The sequence below is a fragment of the Eschrichtius robustus genome, chromosome 6 (genome assembly GCF_028021215.1).
Source record: "Eschrichtius robustus isolate mEscRob2 chromosome 6, mEscRob2.pri, whole genome shotgun sequence".
Classification (NCBI taxonomy): domain Eukaryota; kingdom Metazoa; phylum Chordata; class Mammalia; order Artiodactyla; family Eschrichtiidae; genus Eschrichtius; species Eschrichtius robustus.
In genome coordinates this window covers 18,416,636-18,436,484 of record NC_090829.1, presented here as the reverse complement: position 1 = coordinate 18,436,484, position 19,849 = coordinate 18,416,636, and the positions used below count along the sequence as shown (strand labels likewise).

The 19,849-nt window shown below is 35.3% G+C and overlaps 1 protein-coding gene across 1 annotated transcript in view; it reads left to right on the top strand.

The window, feature by feature from the left end:
- Positions 1-19,849, top strand: part of STAG1 (STAG1 cohesin complex component) — a 426,258-nt gene that overhangs the window by 140,769 nt on the left and 265,640 nt on the right. The window contains exon 4 of the mRNA XM_068545965.1: positions 4,993-5,157. Coding sequence (XP_068402066.1) covers positions 4,993-5,157 — 165 coding nt within the window. The remainder of the gene's footprint in view (positions 1-4,992; positions 5,158-19,849) is intronic.

Sequence of the window (19,849 nt, the reverse complement as noted above, 5' to 3'; positions counted from 1 at the left end):
TTTTTTCAAGATTATTTTGGGTATTTGGAGTCCTTTGAGATTCCCTATGAATTACAGAATGGATTTTTCTGTTTCTGCAGAAATGGTCATAGGCATTTTGATAGAGACTGCATTGAATCTGTAGAAGATCACTTTAGGTAGTATTAACATCTTAATGATATTAAGTCTTCCAACCCATGAACATGGGATGGGTTTCTCTTTATCTATGTCTTCTTTAATTTCTTTCATGTGTATTTTTAAAATATGTTTAAATGTCTCTGGAATGACATATAGGAATGAATAATTTTGGTTGAAAGAACCAATCTTCTTTCCTAAGGCTTGAGGGTAAGAGTGGGCAAGTTTTCATTGTGTAACGTTAATCACCTTTTGAATTTTTAGCCATGGGAATGCATTACTCAATAAAGAAAAATAACATTCCCCCCTCTCCTCTTCATATGCACACACAAGTGCTCATGCACATACCTGCCATAGGGAAGACACCTATTTTTCCAAAGAGTGAGCACAGAAACAAGACTTGTTAGGAGGAGCCAGGATCTATCAGCTAAAAAGGATGAATGCATGAAATAATTATATTTTCAAGCAATTTTAAATTGGTCAGTATGGCAAGATAGTAGCCTATAAATAGGGATCTGGTGTGGTAGAGGACTGAACAGGTAATAATTGATAGCATTACTTGCTGTGCTGAGGACTTTGGACTTTAACTTGATGGTTATGAGAATCATTGGAGATTAGAGATCAAATAAAGAAGAAAATAAGTGTTGGAGTAAATTTGTAATATAAGGATTACTGTGGTTATAGTATTAGAATGGCATTGTCTAACAAATGTGATTTGAGCTACATCTGTAATTTAATATTTTCTAGTAAGTTATAAGAAGTGGGTGAAATTAACTTTAATAATATAATTTATTTAAGCTAGTATACCTAAAATATTATAATTTCATCATGTAATCAATATATGAATGAGATATTTTATATGCTGTTTTTCATACTAAATCTTCACAACCTTGTGGATAGTCAAAACATTGCTCATCTAAGTTTTGAGTAGCCATATTTCAAGTGCTCAGTTAGCTTTGTGAGGCTAGAGACCATGATATTGGGTAATGCAAGTATGGAGATTTTAATCAGGAGACAAATTCTCACCAGTAATTCAAACAGAAAAATTTACTGTGAAGAATTACTATTTATTGAAAAGTCTTTAATCATTTATCGCTCAGGAATTGCAAATTAATACAACAAGGAGATATCACTATATGCCTGTTAGAGTGGCTGAAATCTAAAAACCTGACAGTACCAATTTCCTGGCAAGAATGCAAAGCAGCAGAAGCTCTCATTCATTGCTGGTCAGAATGCAAAATGGTATTGCCACTTTGGAAGACAGTTTGGCAGGTTTGTACAAAGCTAAACATAGTTTTACCATATGATCCAGTAATCCTAGGTGTTTACACAACTGATTTAGAAGTGTTGTCCACACAAAACCCTGCATGTGAATGCCTATGCAGCTTTATTCCTAACTGCCAAAAATGGTGGCCAAGATGTCCATCGTTAGGTAAATGGATGACAAAACATGGTATATCCATACAGTGGAATATTGTTTAGAGATGAACAGAAATGAGCTATTCAACCACTAAAAGACATGGATTCATCTTAAATGCATTTTGTTAAAATGAAAGAGACCAGTATGAAAACGCTATATGCTGTGCGATTCCAATTATATGACTCTCTGTAAAAGACAAAACTGTAGTGGTGATTAAAAAAAATTTTGGTGTTTGACAAGGCCAAGTGAGAGGGTTGAATGGATGTGAAGCACAGGCATTTTTTAAGGTAGTGAAACTTTTCTCTGTGATACCACAGTTGTGCATACATGACAGTATGCGTTTGTCAAAGCCCACCAAACTTTTCAGAAAAAGAGTGAATTTTATTAATACAGATGTTTAAAAAATCATTTATAAGGTAGGGGGAATACCAGGATGGAATGTAGAGTGTAACAGCATAATCTCTTTTGCAGTGAAGGGAGGAGGGAGAGAGTTGCTGACTTAGGTAACTTTGGAAATGAGTCTGTAAGACTAAAGTCAGAGAAATTGTACACAGTGTATATAAGAACTGCAGTCTAGTTCATAAAGTTGTTTTCCATGGGGTAGGGCTTAAAATATTGCCCTACGTGTATACTGAGGAGAGCCAGATTTCTCATTGTTGGAGTGGGAGTTTGTCGATGAGCAAGGGGAAGAAGCATCCATGTGGTAATGGATTAGAGTTGGAGATACCAGTTCCAACTTATGTTTAGCTTAATATAGATAACAGATCATTGCATACAGAAACATTTATAGTTATGTGTATATATATGGAACATACATTTCTTTGTTTTGTCTGCTTAAGGGCCTAGAAGCAAGGGCACTTAGTATCAAGGAGCCAAACCTAGTGCCCAGATCTTCATCTCTAGTAGTAAAATTCTCTAATAAAAGGAACCAGGGCTCCTTGGAGTATTACCTGATTCTAAAACTGGAAAAGAGAATATACAGTATGAGCCTGGAGAATGATGTGCTGCCAGAAAGTAACCAAGTGCTAAAAAAATAAAAAACAAAACACACAGAATGATGGGAATATGTCAAATGGACACAGGAACCAACGGAAAGATATCTTAATGGCCAAAGCTGAAGCAAGTTGAACAACAAAATAAAATAGTATTGAATTATAATCCAAAAATATAAAATAAATGTCGATGAGTCTACATTAGTACAAATGATTGAGTGAATGGGTGAGAATAGACAGATCTCTCATACTGAAGAATTTCAAATGGTATGCGTAAATGCTCTACCTTCAAGGAGGTGGATCAAGGAGGTGGAGCATAACTCCCCACCCCTTAAATGTGGGATGCACATAGTGACTTTCTTCCAAAGTATGGAAAGGAGAGGAAAAGTAACTTTACAGTGGAGAAACCTGACAAATACCACCTCAGCCAACTGATTAACAGGTCAACATTAAGAGTGATAAATCATATTGTTAGTATATACCCTTGATATGAGGTGACAAAAATGATACTTCGTCTCTCACATCTTCCTCTCCAAACCCATAATCCCAGTCTACTCATTAGAAAAACATCAGACAAACCCCAGTTGAAGAACATTATATAAAATATCAGTACAGTACAAAATCCCTGTACAAAATTCTTCAAAATTGTCAAGGTCACCAAAACCCAGGAAAGTATAAAAACTGTTGGAGCCAAGAGGAGCTTAAGGAGACATGATGTGAGTATGTCTAGGTGCCCTGGATGTTCTCCTAGAACAGAAGAGGTCATTAGACAAAAACTAAGAAAATCTGAATTAAGTATGGAGTTTTGTTAATGTATCAATTTTGGTTCATTAATTATAACAAATGTACCATACAAATAGTAAGGTGTTAATAATAGGTGTAATTAGACGTGATATATGTGGGAATTCCTTGTACTATCTTCACATTTTTTTTGTAAATCTAACACTGTTCTAAAAATAATTTATTTAAAAATAAGCAGTAAATTCATTATATATTAATCCACACACACAAATGGTTGTCAGGCTGTTAACTATTAAGAGGAGTGAAAGAGTACTGTGAAGAATACAGGAATAGAGAATGAAGGGAGCAGGTCCTGTGAGCAGGGAGAAAAGCCCCTCCACGTTATGCTTTGTAGTGTTCCTCCAAGGCCCTCTAGTTATAAGCCTACCAGTGCAGCATATGACAAAAGAGAAATGTTTACAGAGTGGGGCAAATTAGAATACATTTGGAGATGAGGAACAGTAAATTGATAACTGAAGCAGGCTATTATGAGAGTGAAGTAAACCACTCAAGAGAGACTATAAAGATTGAGAAGATGCTCAGGAGAGACCTAAGGTAACACTGACAGGTAAGGAGTATAAGGAGGGAAAAGATATCTGAAAGACAAGGGGGATAACATGGCCTGTTGAGAGAGTTTCAAAAAATGTCTGTTGGGCTTCCCTGGTGGCGCAGTGGTTGAGAATCTGCCTGCCAATGCAGGGGACACAGGTTCGAGCCCTGGTCTGGGAAGATCCCACATGCCGCGGAGCAACTAGGCCCGTGAGTCACAATTACTGAGCCTGCGCGTCTGGAGCCTGTGCTCCGCAGCAAGACACGCCGCGATAATGAGAGGCCCGCGCACCGCGATGAAGAGTGGCCCCCACTTGCCACAACTAGAGAAAGCCCTCGCACAGAAACGAAGACCCAACACAGCTATAAACAAACAAACAAACAAACCCCCCAAAAAAAGTTTTAAAAAAAAAGTCTATTACGTTTAGCAACATTACTTTTACTGGTGGGCTTGGTGAAGCAGCAACCCTGATGAGTTTATATATGAATGAAATTTATGGGAATAATAACAGTGACTGCAAGCAATTCTATCTTGACTCTAAAGGTGAGACACAGATAAGGTGATAACTAGTGTTGACTTTTTTTAAAAAATTGGGGGCGTGGGATGGGTTGTTAATTGAAGAATGTAAACTCTGTCAAGGCAGAAATGTTTGCTGTATTTCTAGTATCTAGAATGGTTCCAAATATGTTCAATATATATTTGTTGTATGACTGGATAAGAAATATTTGAGCACTTAAGTCGAGGGAGAAGTTGAATATGCAGCTTTTTCCAAATAATGTTTTATTGAACAAGGTTTCTGAGGAAATAGAATATTGAGGAAGTTAGGAAGAAGAAAATGTCAAGAAGGGGGCATGGTTGGGGCATGGTTAAAATGTTCAGCATTGGCATTATTGTACAAAATATTAAATCTTTTTCTTTTAACTTTATTTTCATGCCATGTATAAATTAACTTGTACTTTGCTGTTTGTACTTTGTTTTTATCAATGAAAACATTGTAAAGCTTCCTTTGGGATTATGTCTCTTATCTATAACAGTGCTAACTTCCCTTTCACAGGATCAGACATAATTTGAGATCATTCTGCGTAAAGCAAAGTATGCTTGCATTTAATTTAACTTTTCCTCATCTTTTTATTCAGTCTACAAATAAGAAACCTCGAAAATCTCCAGGAGAGAAGAGTAGAATTGAAGCTGGAGTTAGAGGAACAGGCCGTGGAAGAGCTAATGGGCATCCTCAACAGAATGGTGAAGGGGAGCCTGTCACATTATTTGAAGTGGTGAAACTGGGGAAAAGTGCAATGCAGGTAAATTTTAAGTGTTTTTATCTTATTAATAAAGAAATACAGTCAATAACGTGGAACCTATTCGTGTATATATTGACATTTTATATACTCTTGTTGATTGTGTAATCAAGAAGTTTATTAACTTAAAGGTTTTTCTTTGCTTGTTTTGTGAAAAGTGTCAGGAAAGGCATTTTGTTTAATAGTGAGTTTAAGATTACAAACTTTAGATTACATTGTGCTGAATAAAGTAACTTGCATGTAACAGGAGCTGCCTAAGAATTTTTATTACCTTAATAATATGTATTTTTTTAAAATTTTGAGTTAATATAAGTAACATATGTGTATTGAAGAATATTTGAAAGAAGAAAAGGTATAAAAAACATTCCTAAGAGTGAATTAGGAATAACCACAGTTAATATTTTATGGTTATTTGTGTGTGTGTGTGTGTGTGTGAGAGAGAGAGATCTGTTACAACCTTCTTACTCTCTTTTCTCTCTCCTCATTGACTCAACAAATATCATTAAATAGTTTAGAAGAGCATATCTTCATTGGCTTCTTACTAATTCATTACAAGGATAAACCATGATTATGTGTGTCTTTACATTTTTTTCCACTATTTTAAAACTTATCATTTGTATTTACTTCCCCACATCTTTTTTTCATTTTAAAGTACCAGAGGTAAAATTATTTCATTAAAGAATATTTCTTAACTGTGTGGTAATAAATACCATTTTACTCTCCAAAAAGTTGTACTAGTTTATCTTTCACCAGAAGTGTAGCTAGCAATTGGATATTTTATATTTAAGAATTATTTGACAACATAGGCAAAGATGGTAATTCATTATTTTAATTTGCGTTTTTTTGATTACTAATGATTATATGTTAAATCTTTTAATTTGATACCTGCTCATTTTTGATACTTCATTTTCAATTTAAGTTTTAAATTTAGGTAATTGATGAAACAGATTTATTTTTAGAACTAAAAGCAGGCAAGTTTTCATTAGTATACCTTCTATTTTTTAACCTGTATTTCCCTTTGAATTCCTTAAGGGAGTTTAGTGTTCACTGCTTTTTATGTATGTTACCAGATTGATGTGTTCAAGAATCCTGGAATTTGTATGGGAAGGGAGGGAGGTGGAGTGGTGGGATGATGCTAAATAGTAAAAGAAATACTGAATTCCCAGTTACCCAAAGCAATGGACAACTTTAGATTACATAAGTATAATTTTAAAATATATTAAGTGACTTTTAGCCCTTAAGCTTGACAGTTTCTTTATTATACTGTAATAGAAAAATTGTTAACAAGCTACAGAAATACTATTTTTGAGATGTGTTTATTGCCTCCCACCCTTACATGGAAACACAAGCAGAAAGATGAAGGAAATTAAATTTAAAAATTGCATTTCAGTATTCTGCTTTTCTTTTTTCATGCAAAACTTTATTTTTCCAACTTTTACTTAATAGGAACAAAATCTGCAATATTTAATGTGAACAAAATCTAGTCATCTGTATTTGATACACACTAGTGAGTAGTGTACATTTTTTCTTTTTTGCCCAGTATCTTCTGTATTCTTCATTCACATTACTCTTCCCTGTTGCTGTTTCCATACTCTACTCTCTGCTTAAATTCTTTTGGATTCGTGTTTTATGAAAGGTAAAGATTAGTAGTCAGAGCCTACTGCTACTTGCATAATTTGGTTTTAAGTCACTTTTTCAACTTTTTCTCACTATTCTTCTATTGAAGTTGACTCTAAGCATTTTCTACTTTGCTGTAATTTTTTATTATTCTTTTATGTTTTTCTTTCCTAGCTATATTCAAATTAATCTGCGAACTTCTGTAATTTTTTTTTACTCAGCGTTCTATTGTGGGCATTTTTTCCCATGAATTAACCTTATAAATTTTAATAATTATATATCATTCCCTAACGTGGCTGGGCTGTGATTTATTTAACCAGTTTTCATTTGGGCTGCTTTACTGTTAAGGAAGAATAAGTATATTTAAGATAACTATTTAAGGGTAGTTCTATTAAAAATAGTACTTCTTTGAATATCCTTATATATCCCTCTGAAATGTGCACGTGGGAATCCTTTGTAACATAAATTCCTGAAAGTGGTTGCTGAGCAAAAGGAATGCATGTTTAAAAAACTCTGATGCAGGTCTTTTATTGAAGCTGGCACACTAATTTAAGTGTTTATTACCCCTTCACTTCAAACATAAAGTAATGAAAGATAAAATATTAAAAAGAGGGTAGACATTAATGAGTTTAGAAACTAAATGTTTCTATGGTTTATATAAAAGAAAAACTACCTGGTGATCAGGATTGGGCTTAAGGTAGCAGAAGCAGGCACTTGTAGCCAAGAGTTTGGCTCTTGTGTGTTAAAAAGATGAAAGATGCTTCATGAAGGGTAGAGGAATAGAGTTAGGCTTAAAATACATGAAGCCAGGGCCTAACACGAGACTCCATACTTGTAAAGGAGACTGAAGAAAGCTGCTGAGAACTAACGGCTGCATAGGCTAAGGCTTATGTTTAGGGGGATTGTATATCTCAGGTTACCCTTGAGACTCTTGTTTATGCTTAGCATCCATGTAGTTATTAGTAGAGACTCCTTTAATACTCAAGAGGGTCCTAGTTTGGATAATAACTTATACTAAAACCCCACTTTTAGGAAATCATGGGCTGAAGGAAGGGAGAGGACAGACATAGTCCTTATAATCAGGTCCTGAATTAAAATGACTACTTTCTTGGTTGGAGACTGGGTCTGTAAAAATCCCCTGTATCATCTTAGACCAGGAAGTTCTTTCTAAGCCCACTATATGATCTAGTTGTGCAGTGGAGTGAGTAGAATGAGCAGAGATAATCACAAAAACATTGGCTAGGGAGGGATGAATAATAAAAGAAATAAGTATATTTAAGATTCTAGAGAGATGAAAGAAGAAATTCTAATACCAGAAAGGAAATAAACTTAGTAAATTGGTTTTACTGAAGATAAAAAGCTACATTAGATGCCATCAAAGGGAGAATTGAGGAATTGGCATTCATTAGGCATTCATTTAGAATGTAGCCCAGAGAAATAAAAAAGTAAATATGAAAGAGCAGTTGAGTGACTTTGATGTGGATTGAAAGGGTTCCAAAATATGCAGGGGAAGAATTCTGAGGGAATAAAAGAGACATAGGTTTTGAAGAGGTACTTTTGTGGAAATTTGCAGTCACATTTCCTCGGATCTAGAGTTTGTTCTCAGGAGTCAACAAGATAAGTGAAAATCATTACACAGCTAGTAATAGTACAGGCATTCCTTGTGTTTTTTTGTTTTTCGTTTTTTCCTGCGCTTCACAGATACTGCATTTTTTACAAATTGAAGGTTTGTGGCAACCCTTCGACAAACAAGTCTATCAGCACCATTTTTCCAACAGCATTATTTTTTAATTAAGGTATGTACAGTGTTTTTTTAGGCATAATGTTATTGCACACTTAATAGACTATAGTATAGTGTAAACATAACTTTTATATGCACTGAGAAACCAAAAATTCATGTGACTCTCTGTATTGCGATGTTTGCTCTATTGCAGTGGTCTGAAACCAGACCTGCAATATGTCTAAGGTATGCCTGTATAGTATAACTAAAATATTGAGGATTGAAAGAAAGTCTTGAAATATTTCATTAAAGAATGCTTGACCCTTTTCTTTGACTACAGTGCAATAAGGTTGAAATACACAAAATAAATTCCCCTTCTACATTACATTATACTCAAAAGTCTGGAAAGTCACTTTTAAATAATTCATGTGGTAAAGAGGAAATAAACAGAGTTGAAATGTGAATGTTAGTGAAAGTAATGTTAGTGAAAAATTGAGGCCAGCTAAAGCACTACTTGAATAAATATACAGTCTTAAATGTATTACTATTAGCAAAAGTAGTACAAACTTAGAGAAAGAAAAATAGGAAAACTAAAATAATTAGGAAGAAAGGAATAATAAAAGTAGAAATGGAAATTAAATAGAAAAAGAAATGGTAGAAAAGGTCAACTAATTCAAAATATTGGCAATTTCAGTTCAGTGCATTTTTAAGACTTAGAGGTTTTATCTTAGGAATGCAAGAGTGGCTTAATGTTAGAAAATATTTTACTGTTATATAGCAGATAATCCTGGGGGGAAATTGACATAGAATGTTTAGAAAAATCATTTGATAAAATATAGCTGATATTCATAATGAACAATAACTCTTCATGAATAAACGAACAAGAGGGAAATTCCTTAGCTTGGTAAAGTTATCACACAAAAACCTTATAGCTGACATCACGGCACTTTTTTATTTTTTTATTTTTTATTTTTGGCTGCATTGGGTCTTCGTTGCCACGTGTGGGGTTTCTCTAGTTGCGGCAAGCGGGGCCTACTCTTCGTTGCACTGCGCGGGCTCCTCATTGTGGTGGCTTCTCTTTGTTGTGGAGCACGGGCTCTAGGCACGTGAGCTTCAGTAGTTGTGGCACTCGGGCTCCATAGTTGTGGCTTGCGGGCTCTAGAGCGCAGGCTCAGTAGTTGTGGTGCACAGGCTTAGTTGCTCCGCGGCATGTGGGATCCTCCCAGACCGTCCCCTGCATTGGCAGGCGGATTCTTAACCACTACGCCACCAGGGAAGTCCCTCACATCACGGCATTTTAAAAAGGGAAATTTAGATGAATTCCCAGGAATAAGCACTCGAGTATAACAATTGAAAAGGAAAATACAAAATTTTCCGTATTTGCAGAATATACAATTGTCTATGTAGGAATTTCAACATAAACTGGAGTATTAGAACTAATGAGTGATCAGCAAAACTCCTAGAGAGAAAATTAACACTAAAAAAAAAAAATCATCATTCTGAACATGTTAGAGGAAACAATAGCCCATGTAAGAAAATAGTAAGGAAAAATGAATAAAATTTTGAGTGGAATAGAATAAAATTCTGTTTCATACTCTTCATATTGAGTGACATAAAAATGTCTGGAAGATAGTGAGAGTCAGTAAGGATGTAGAGTAACAACTAGTGGGAGTACAAATCTGTGTAACCCCTTTGGAGAAAAATTTGACAGTATTAAGAAAAGTTGAACGACCTATTCATTTTTCATTCATTTAGCAAATATTTAATGAGTGCCTACACTGTGGGCAACACCTTAATGAGTGCCTACACTGTGGGCAACACCTTATGTCTTTCTTTTTTTAACTGAGGTACTTTGAAGAAAGGGAATTCAATTCCTAGATGTAACCTTTAGAGAAATTTTTGTGTATTTTTATAAATGAGGCAAATACAGGAATTTTTATTGCTACTTTGTAAAAGCAAAAAGAAAAAAAAGGAAGTAAAAAAAGTCTATGAACAGGACAATTGATAAATAAAATGTGGTATATTCAAACACTTCAAATGAGTGAGCTAGAGCTCTAGGTACCATTATAGATAAATTTCAGAAATGCATTTTAAGGGACAAAGCAAGCTACAGAATGATACATAATATATTGTACTGCTTATATAAACACATATCTAAGTTTATTTAACATCAAGTTTATGTTATTGGTTACTTACTGAGGAGATAGGAGAAGGAGAATGGGATCAGATGGGTGTATGTGGGGTACTACAGCAGTTACTGAAAAAAGAAGCAGAAAGAAACAAATATGGCTGTAAAGTATTAAATGTTGTTGAAGCTGGATACCTTCTTGTCTATCTTGTTTATTTTATTATTTGAAATAAAAATGGATAGCATTTCTGAAATGCCCCCCAAAAGGAGGGCTTATAATGTCCATATATTTGGGAAATGACTGTATCCCTTCCCCTTTGAAGAGGTAAAATGTGAAGGCTTTGATAAGATTTGTGTTAAAGAACCTGGCTTCTTTTATTTATCCAGCATTCCAGAAACCTTTGATTCCTACAACTATTTATGACCATTTTCTCTTTTAAGTCTTTTCTCCTTATCAGAATTGTGAAGAATCAGTTTTACTAGCTTAATAGATACTTGTTACACACCTCCTGTAATCAGATGCTGTGCTAGATAGTTTCTGAATGTACAGAAAAACAACCACAGTTTTGCCCTCATGGGAAACAGGTGTTACAGAATACTTTAATAAAACAGATATACTGAGTGGGTTGAAAACTCTGAAAATTCACTTGGGCACGTCTAGAGGACAGGGTTTTGGAAGGTTTGCCTGTATAGCTAAAACTTGACCTGAGACTTGAAAGATGAGTAGGAGTTAGCTAGGCAGTAGCAGAGGGCACTTCTTATAGCAGAAATAGGGCATGCAAAACTGAAATCTTTACCCCTACAAAGAGGGCATAGATGGCCAGTAAAAATAGAGCTGAGAGAAGCTAGATTCTGAACATTGAACGTTTTGACTTTTTGTGAAATTGATGGCATTTTAGAAAGAAAATAACATCATATTTAGCATTTTAGAAATACCTTTCTGGAAGCAATACAGGTGATGATTTGGGGTGTGTAGGGCTGGAAGAAAGACCAATTAGGAGGCTTTTTTTTTTTCCCCTCCCCCTCCAGTGATCCAATTGGGAAGTAATGAGAGTTTGCATTTATAGTGTCAGTGAGGGTGAAAAGGAAGAGGAAGTGACCGATTCTGTAAATATTAAGGCTGTAGGATGCTTCTGAAGGATGAGAAAGAGGACAGAATCTAAGGTAATTCCTAGTTGTTTGACTTGGGGATATTCACTGAAAGGAAATTTTTAAGAGTATAGGTGTTAGTAGATGGGTATGGGAATAGTTTGGTTTGGACATTTTGACTTTTAGGTGCATGACACTGACTATATGTTGAATTTTGGAACATTCAAGCTCTTAAGCTGGTGTTTGTTGCTTTAGTAGTTATGAGTTAGCATTTAAGTGAATTTCTATAATCCATTGGCATTTGCATTTTGTACCTCCAGACTTCAACTAAAAATGTTGGACTACAGTTCCTTCATTCAACAAAAATTCATTGAGAGCTCTTGTTTCAGGCATTGGGTTAGGTACAAGAGATACAATATGAACTAAACTTGCCTGACCCTTCCCTTCATAGACTTTCTAATCATAGAAGGGAAAGGAAATTCTCCATACTAATCAAATGATCTGTTAATATACTATTACAAACTGTTGATTAATGCTAAGAAAACTCCATTTGGTCTTAATGTACTGATAATAATAACTTATGTGAATGAGGAATTGGATTCAGCCTATAAATGAAGTATACTTAATAGCACAGTTTGGTCTCCTATTTGCTTTTGACAGGTGACTATGTGGGTAAAACTGATTTTGTCCGTTGAAGTTATGATTGGGAAAGACATAGGTATCTTAGCGGGATAGTCTGTGATTAGTCATTCTCTCTCTTTTAGGGAGGAAACTTTGTTCTGATGTTAAAGAAAAGTATGAACTTTTATAGGACATTCATTTCTTCTAGTTCCCAACTTACAAATGGGTTAGATGCCAAATCTCAAGGTATCAAATGCAGAGGAGTTCTCCCCTAAGATTTGTGTAGGTGAATTTTAATTACTCTATGTCGACACCAAGGAAAGTGAAAAAGCACCGGTGAGTTTATTAAAATCTCACCTGTTAACTTGTGTTTGAACTGACAGTTTATTTAGAGACTGTATGAGAATTGAATGCTTTTCTGAGCTATTAATAGAATGGATAAATGTGTCTATAATACGTTTTGAATTTCTGAATGTTCATTGAAAAGCTTAAAAGTTTCAAGAAGTATTAAAATGGCTGAAGAATGTCTTAAGAAGTTTAATTATAGAAGAAATGGTACTGAAACGTTAGAGGGGAGAACAAATGTACTATTGACTGAAATGAAACTTTATAACAAAGATGGTCAAGAAATATTGAAGGAAGGAAATACTACAGTGAAGAGGAGTAAAACCTTATAGAACTAAGCAAATATAAGTACTTGAATAGAATCAATATATGAGTGTAATACAAGAAATATGTGCTTATAGCTGCAACCACTACAGTGCAGGATATTGGGTATGGGACTTAAAATCATGAGAAAAATATTAAAACATTTATTCAGATTTTTAACAACATCATAATAAAAAATTTAAATTTAACATAAAAACATTTAGATTAAGTTTAGCTGAAGGTAAATGTGGAAGACTGAAAATAACAGTAGTTTAAACAAGACAGTTTATTTCTCTCATACGTAAAAGATCTTAGATAGATGATCTTTTCCATGGCAGCAGGTAGACTGTCAAAGGATTGAAATTGTTAATACTTTAATAATCATTAAGGTATACATAATCATAACTTTAGCAACTGTACATTTTGATGTTTATCAGAAACGAATTTTACATAACAAAAAGGAAGAAGCTGCCAGGGCAGCACAATTGCAGTCTCTACCCCAGGCAGCAGACATTGGGTTCTGTTTTAAGCCCTATGAATATCTTTCTATCCTATTTCTCATTCCTCTGTCTTGACCCTTGTGGGAAGTCTGGGCCTAATGTTCCTACTAATGATAACAGCCAGCCACATTGCACATCACATGTCCCATGAATAAGTTGATGTTTTAAGGGTGGGAGCGCTGCTGGTGCCAGGCACTGGGCTCTTGAGGCGAACTGCTTCATTTTAGACTTCTTAGTTCCTGCAGGTAAAGCCATGTACGAATGGCCACAAAAGTGGTCAAAGTCTGGTGAAGCCTAGCAAGCAGACCTTTGTGGATGTTGATTGCTTACAGAGCCCCAAATGTGATAGAAATGGTGTTTGAAGGCCCACCAGTGCAGCATAGATGTCATAGTGCTGGTGGGTGAACCTCATGGGCATCCATCATGGCATCCATGATTTGGAAAAAGAAGACCTGAGTCTTCAACACAACACTCTTGTTGCAAAAGCATCACTGCCAGGATGCCTGTGCCTTTTAAACTCAGATTGGGAAGCTGAGCTGCAGTGCCTCTTTTTTGACTGCTGCTGGCTCCATTCCAGGTACATGCCAGCACTACAAGCAAGCCCACCATCTATATTAAGCAGTAACAGAACACCTCTTAGAAGACCCTAGATGAGATGGACACTGGATGAGATGGACATTGCTAGCTCTACCTATATTGAGAGGAGGGTAGGGTTGAATTACTCTTCTGTGGCTGTAGCAGTCTCAGTATGCTCTTCTGTGGAAGTCTCCTGCTGGTAATCTCTACATGGATAAGAAATCCACCCCAACCCCCATGAAGCTTTGACAGCTAGCTCCAGTATTGTCATTGTGGAGGTCCTGGTGGCCATTGTTGTTGGCATTGCAATCCTGGTGATCACCATCAGGTTTCCACCTGATGGGGAAGTACAAGAAGGCAGGAATGAAGGACTGGGGGAATTGAATATACAACCCAGCATAGGTCTGTAGTGGGGAGGGTCAGAGGACAGTGTCCAGGACCACTTCAGCGTGAAACTTAATTCTTGACTCAAGACAGATACTTTCTCCACCACCATCCCCTTCTGCTCTCCCTCCTCCCTCCATCCTAACAATTCTTGTCCTAGGGCTACCTTTCTTTCTGACTTTATCTCCCAACCTCTCTTGAAGAGCTGTTTCTATTATTATTCCTTCTTCCTCTTGGTCCATGGACAAGAAATCTCATTCTGTAAATGCAGACACAAGAATGTCATCTTTGATTATGTTTAAAATAAAAGGTTAAAATGACATCCTGGGATCATTTAAAAGTGGTGGAATACCTTTTGAAGGCTTAAATGACTTTAGGTGAGGAATAGTTCTATCTCATTATAAAGGAAAGAGTAGCATCTTCATCCTGAACTATCTACTAGTTTATCTACTGCTTATCGATGAGAAGAAAATTTGGCTTTATTTGGGCTTGCATAATGGCCGTATCGCTGTCTGTTACACCATGAACACATATGCTTCTCACTTAAAAACTAATCTTATTTTAGTTGCCTAAACACATTTTTATTTGTTTGAGAAGAGACTGTCCAGATACTTTTGGGGTTTGTTCTTCAGCTCACCTCTATTATAGTTGATATTAGTAATGTTTTATTATGTAAAAATGTTTGTATATACTTTGTCATTGGTAATTTTTGTGACTTTCTTAATATTACAAACAGTGAAATTTAGTAAAATATGAGGGAGACATAAAGCAAGAGAGAGTTTGAATTTGTCAGAATTATGCCAATTAAAAAAAAAAACCTTAACTTTTTTTTTTTTTGGATCCTGTGGGAGGTTATACATAGGACGAAGGTGAAATAAACAGAACTTTACAAATACTAATTGGATAAATGAAATAGTTACATTAGTCAAGGTATTGTCACAACAGGGCCCTGTATCTTAGAATCACAGTATCTTTTTTTTTTTTAAACGTCTTTATTGGGGTATAATTGCTTTACAATGTTGTGTTAGTTTCTGCTGTATAACAAAGTGAATCAGCTATACATATACATATATCCCCATATCTCCTCCCTCTTGCATCTCGCTCCCACCCTCCCTACCCCACCCCTCTAGGTGGTCGCAAAGCACGGAGCTGATCTCCCTGTGCTATGAGGCTGCTTCCCACTAGCTAGCTATTTTACATTTGGTAGTGTATGTCAATGCCACTCTCTCACTTCGTCCCAGCTTACCCTTCCCCATCCCCGAGAATCACAGTATCTTAATTTGAACTTCAGAAATGTTCAGATTTTATAGCCCAAGGTTTCCCCCACAAATGATTATATTTTTATAAAATAATCATTGTTGATCCCTTTTAGAGATTCAGCTGGATTACCTTTGAACTCCTTCATTGTTTAAGCTTCATGGTCACATCTCATCATCTTTTGCATCTCTTAAAGTGACATGTGGAACTGGTCCAGACTATTTCATAATCAGTTTAGTGCCTTAAAGTTCTGAGGTTTTTGAGAACAGTTGTAAGAAAGTTCTAAACATAAACTGTATTTCTTGCAGTTTTTGTGTTTAGTTACGTAGTATTTGAATTAAGTTGTTTACTGTTTCTCAAAGATAGATGTACATTTACATTTATCTACTGTTTACCAACCCCAGTAGAAAAATGAGCAAGTGAAGAGAGTATTGTTTTGCTATTTGTTGAGCAATGTCAGTATTTTTGTGAGAAAAGACGTTAACATTAAAATGTTAAGTTTCTGATTCTTCCCTGAGTCTATCTTTAACTCTTTCTTTAACCTAATAACAACCTAATAACATGTGTGATTAACTGTAAGCTAATTTTTTAAAGTGCTTTAGTCCTGATAGCCCCCATTTTCCTAGAATGAAAAGTAATATGTAAAATATACAGAATGTTTTAGGGCAGAAGATATAAATTGCTTTTTTCATTTCATAGGTATTTGAAAATCCTCAAATGATAGCTTAATATTTACTTAAGAGTGAGTTTTTGATTTTTTGTTTAGTTAGAATGACTCTCTGAAATTTGTGCATGTTTTAACCTGTCCCCAACAATTCTAGCATGTACATAGTTAGAGTAATATACATACTGTAAAAAATAAACCTCAGATATTGGTGGCATATCATGATAGACATTAATTTCTCATATATGTAACCATTCGTACATATGTAATATAAGAATTAGTGGTAGGTGTCTTTCCTTCATATGGTGACTTAAGGATCCATGCTCCTTCCATTTTCTGGCTCCTCTTTCCCTTAGAGCCTCAATGTTGTTTGCATTCAGTGGCTGGAAGGGGAGAGAGAATGGAGCACTACCTACTTCTTAGACGCTTTTGGTCCCCCTGTTTACATTCCATTGATGGAAACTTACCAGTACTACAGTGAGCCAGGTAATGGAGTCAATGGCTGGGTAGTTGTTACCCAGTTTGGTATACACTGTGAAAGGGAGAACACATGATTGTCATACTCTGGTTACTTTTAGATAATTAGAGGGAAGGTATACAGTAAATAGTTTGATTATGTTTAATTTCTTCAATACAGAGATTATAAAAGCTGCTGATTACTGCTAAGATAAGAGCATTAACTCCTTGTAAGTTATTTAGAACTAAAGTCCTAAGTTGAAGTTAGGGACTGTAGGAATTTTCACAGCCTCTATTCAGTTACGTCCAAAGATACCTACTGTTTTTCATGTATTTAGCTTCAGTAAACACATTGCTGTTGTTATTTTTTGTGTTGTTGCTGATGTCAAGCTTGTGGCTTTAACTGAGGTGTTTCAGATATTATTAGTCTTCTTCATGATATCCCCTAACCTTCCAGAGGTATCATCCACAAGTATATCACATTTTATGTAGATGGTCTAGGACATGTCAAGTAAATAGAGATATGACGGTTGCTGTATTTGTGATTATGATAGTGAAATATTTATAAAAGATTATGTATATAATGGGTTTACTTTATGAAGTCATTTCAAGGAAAAATAGCCTTTATTTTACATATTTATTTGTATTTATAAATTGTTTATAGATATTTGAAGATATGGAATATGGTGCTTTCTACTAACTTTATTTTCACAGAGAGTACCTAACTTATTTTAATGCTTCTGGTCAGAATTCCTTACTTATAGCTTCAGTAAGAATTGAAATACAGAAAACATTATATGAATAAAGACATATTGAAGTCTGAGACCTTTTTAGAATTTCTTCTTTTGTCCACCTCAGTAAATTTGGATTGAGTGTGCTTGTGCAGTTTCTTACCCTGTACACTAACTTTAATCATGTATAAAGCAGAACCCTTCAAAAATTTTTTTTCATGATTTGTGTCCAAACTGCTGAAGAAAACTATATATATATGTTGATATAATTCCTTATCATTTCCTGGGCTTTGGTCCTAAGCCTTTGAGATGGGAAGACAAAAAGGATTTTCCTCCCGATGAGGACTTTTGATCTAGTACAGGATTTCTTAACCTGGAGTCAATGCTAGAATTTTTGATAAGCATGAACAGAAATGAGGAGAGTGGTAAAAAAATTTGGAATTGATTTAAAAAAATAAGTGCAGAGAGAAAACTGATCTGGGACATTTAAAAGGATTGTTAATGGCATTGAAGACTAAATTTGTAGCAGTATGACTTCATATAATTGTTTGATTTTCCTCCTGCAGCCCTGTAACCAGATATTAGAAATGTGAATTTACTGTTTACTAGAAGGAACAAAAATGTAGGTTTTGATCCGTGCCAGGAACTCCTTTTCAGTAGTTATAGTCCTTTGAGGGTTCTGAATTGCTTGAAACAAGACAAAGACTAATCTGACATACACAGTCTTAGAAAGTGTATATAGATGTTGTGTTGTTTGCAGCATCATTGGGCTAGGATATGAATGTTTCCTAACTGGCTGCAGAAATTCCGGACTATGTAAACACACATTTTCAAGAAAGTTAAAAGCTACATATCCTCTATTAAAACTCCAACTTTCACTCTTCACTCAGAGATACGTGCCTTGGTGTGTTTCTTGCTGGCTTCTCCTTGTGAACTCTGTTGTCTTATGACATTAAACTTGATCGTGCTTAGGTCTTTTCTTCCTGTCCGTTTTAAGTAGGTCTGATAAATATTAATCTGTATTTTTACTAAGATCCTATATTTTAACTGAGAAGAGTGTGATAAACTGAACTAGACAGGGTTATTCTGGACGATATGATAGGAAATCATTTACCTATAATATCCACAAGGCTAACTTTGTTTATGAAACACCATTATTTCATAATTTAGGTATCTTGATTTCAGAAGACACATTAGAGACAAATATTCTGTACTTTGAAAGAGTTGTTGCCAACTTTATGACAACTCACGCATTAACAGCAAAACAGGTGTATTTTCACTACAGTTATCTGTCTTAATAATCCATGTCATCATATCCACCCATGTATCTTAGATTTGTATGCTATGATATCACTTCCTGGTCATTCAGAACCAGCCATTTCACACCTTTCCCCACACTACATACAATAGCAGATTATTCTTCAGTTATATTAAGCTCTGGCAAGGTTTTTTTTTTTAAAGATGTTATTTTAGAAATCCTTTTAGAACTATTCGGTTTATAAAATGTTTCTGATATTTAGTCATTTCATAAATTACAGCAGGAATTGATGAATCCCAGAGTAAAATGGAAGAGAGAAAAAGAACTAGGATGACTTTAACTCCACTTTTCTGCTGCTTGTGCAGAAATTCCAGAATAACCTTCTATTAGTAGTTGAAGCCATCGTCAACACAAAGCAGTTGAGAGTCCTGGCAAGAGATTGAAAGGATGTATAATAGGATTTAGGACAGACTTTTCTAGCATAATTATTAATAGCACCCTCTTTCACCCTGTAAGTGTTGTAGTTTGTATGATAAATTGTAATGACACTGTAAGAATTGGTAAAGAAATGAATGCAAGATAAAGACGTTAGAGGACTAAAGTTCTTGATGAGGCTCAAAAGGCAAAGTGTGAGTGTAAGACATTCTGTACTAAATGGACAGAGATCATACCAGGTAGTATGGAAATTTAATGATTTCAAAGATGGAGTAGTTCTTAGATGTCTAGGATGTGAATGGAGAGTTTGAAGTAAAAACATTGATGGTTTTTTAGACCAACGGAAGTAAAAATTGTGTATCTTAAGATATCAGATATATCTTTATTAACATTGTTGAAATGGCTCTGGATGGCTTGATTGGGGTAGAGGGGAAGACTTTGAACCAAGAAACAAAGGTTCAGTGACTGGGGGTGGAGAGAGGGGTGACTCTAGAGGCTACTTAATGTATCACAAAAAGGAAGGTGGTGGTAGGACGGTAAGCCACCTGGCATGGGTCTTAAAGGCTGATGAGTTTCAAATGCTGATAGATATAGGGTGGCTTGGATATGAC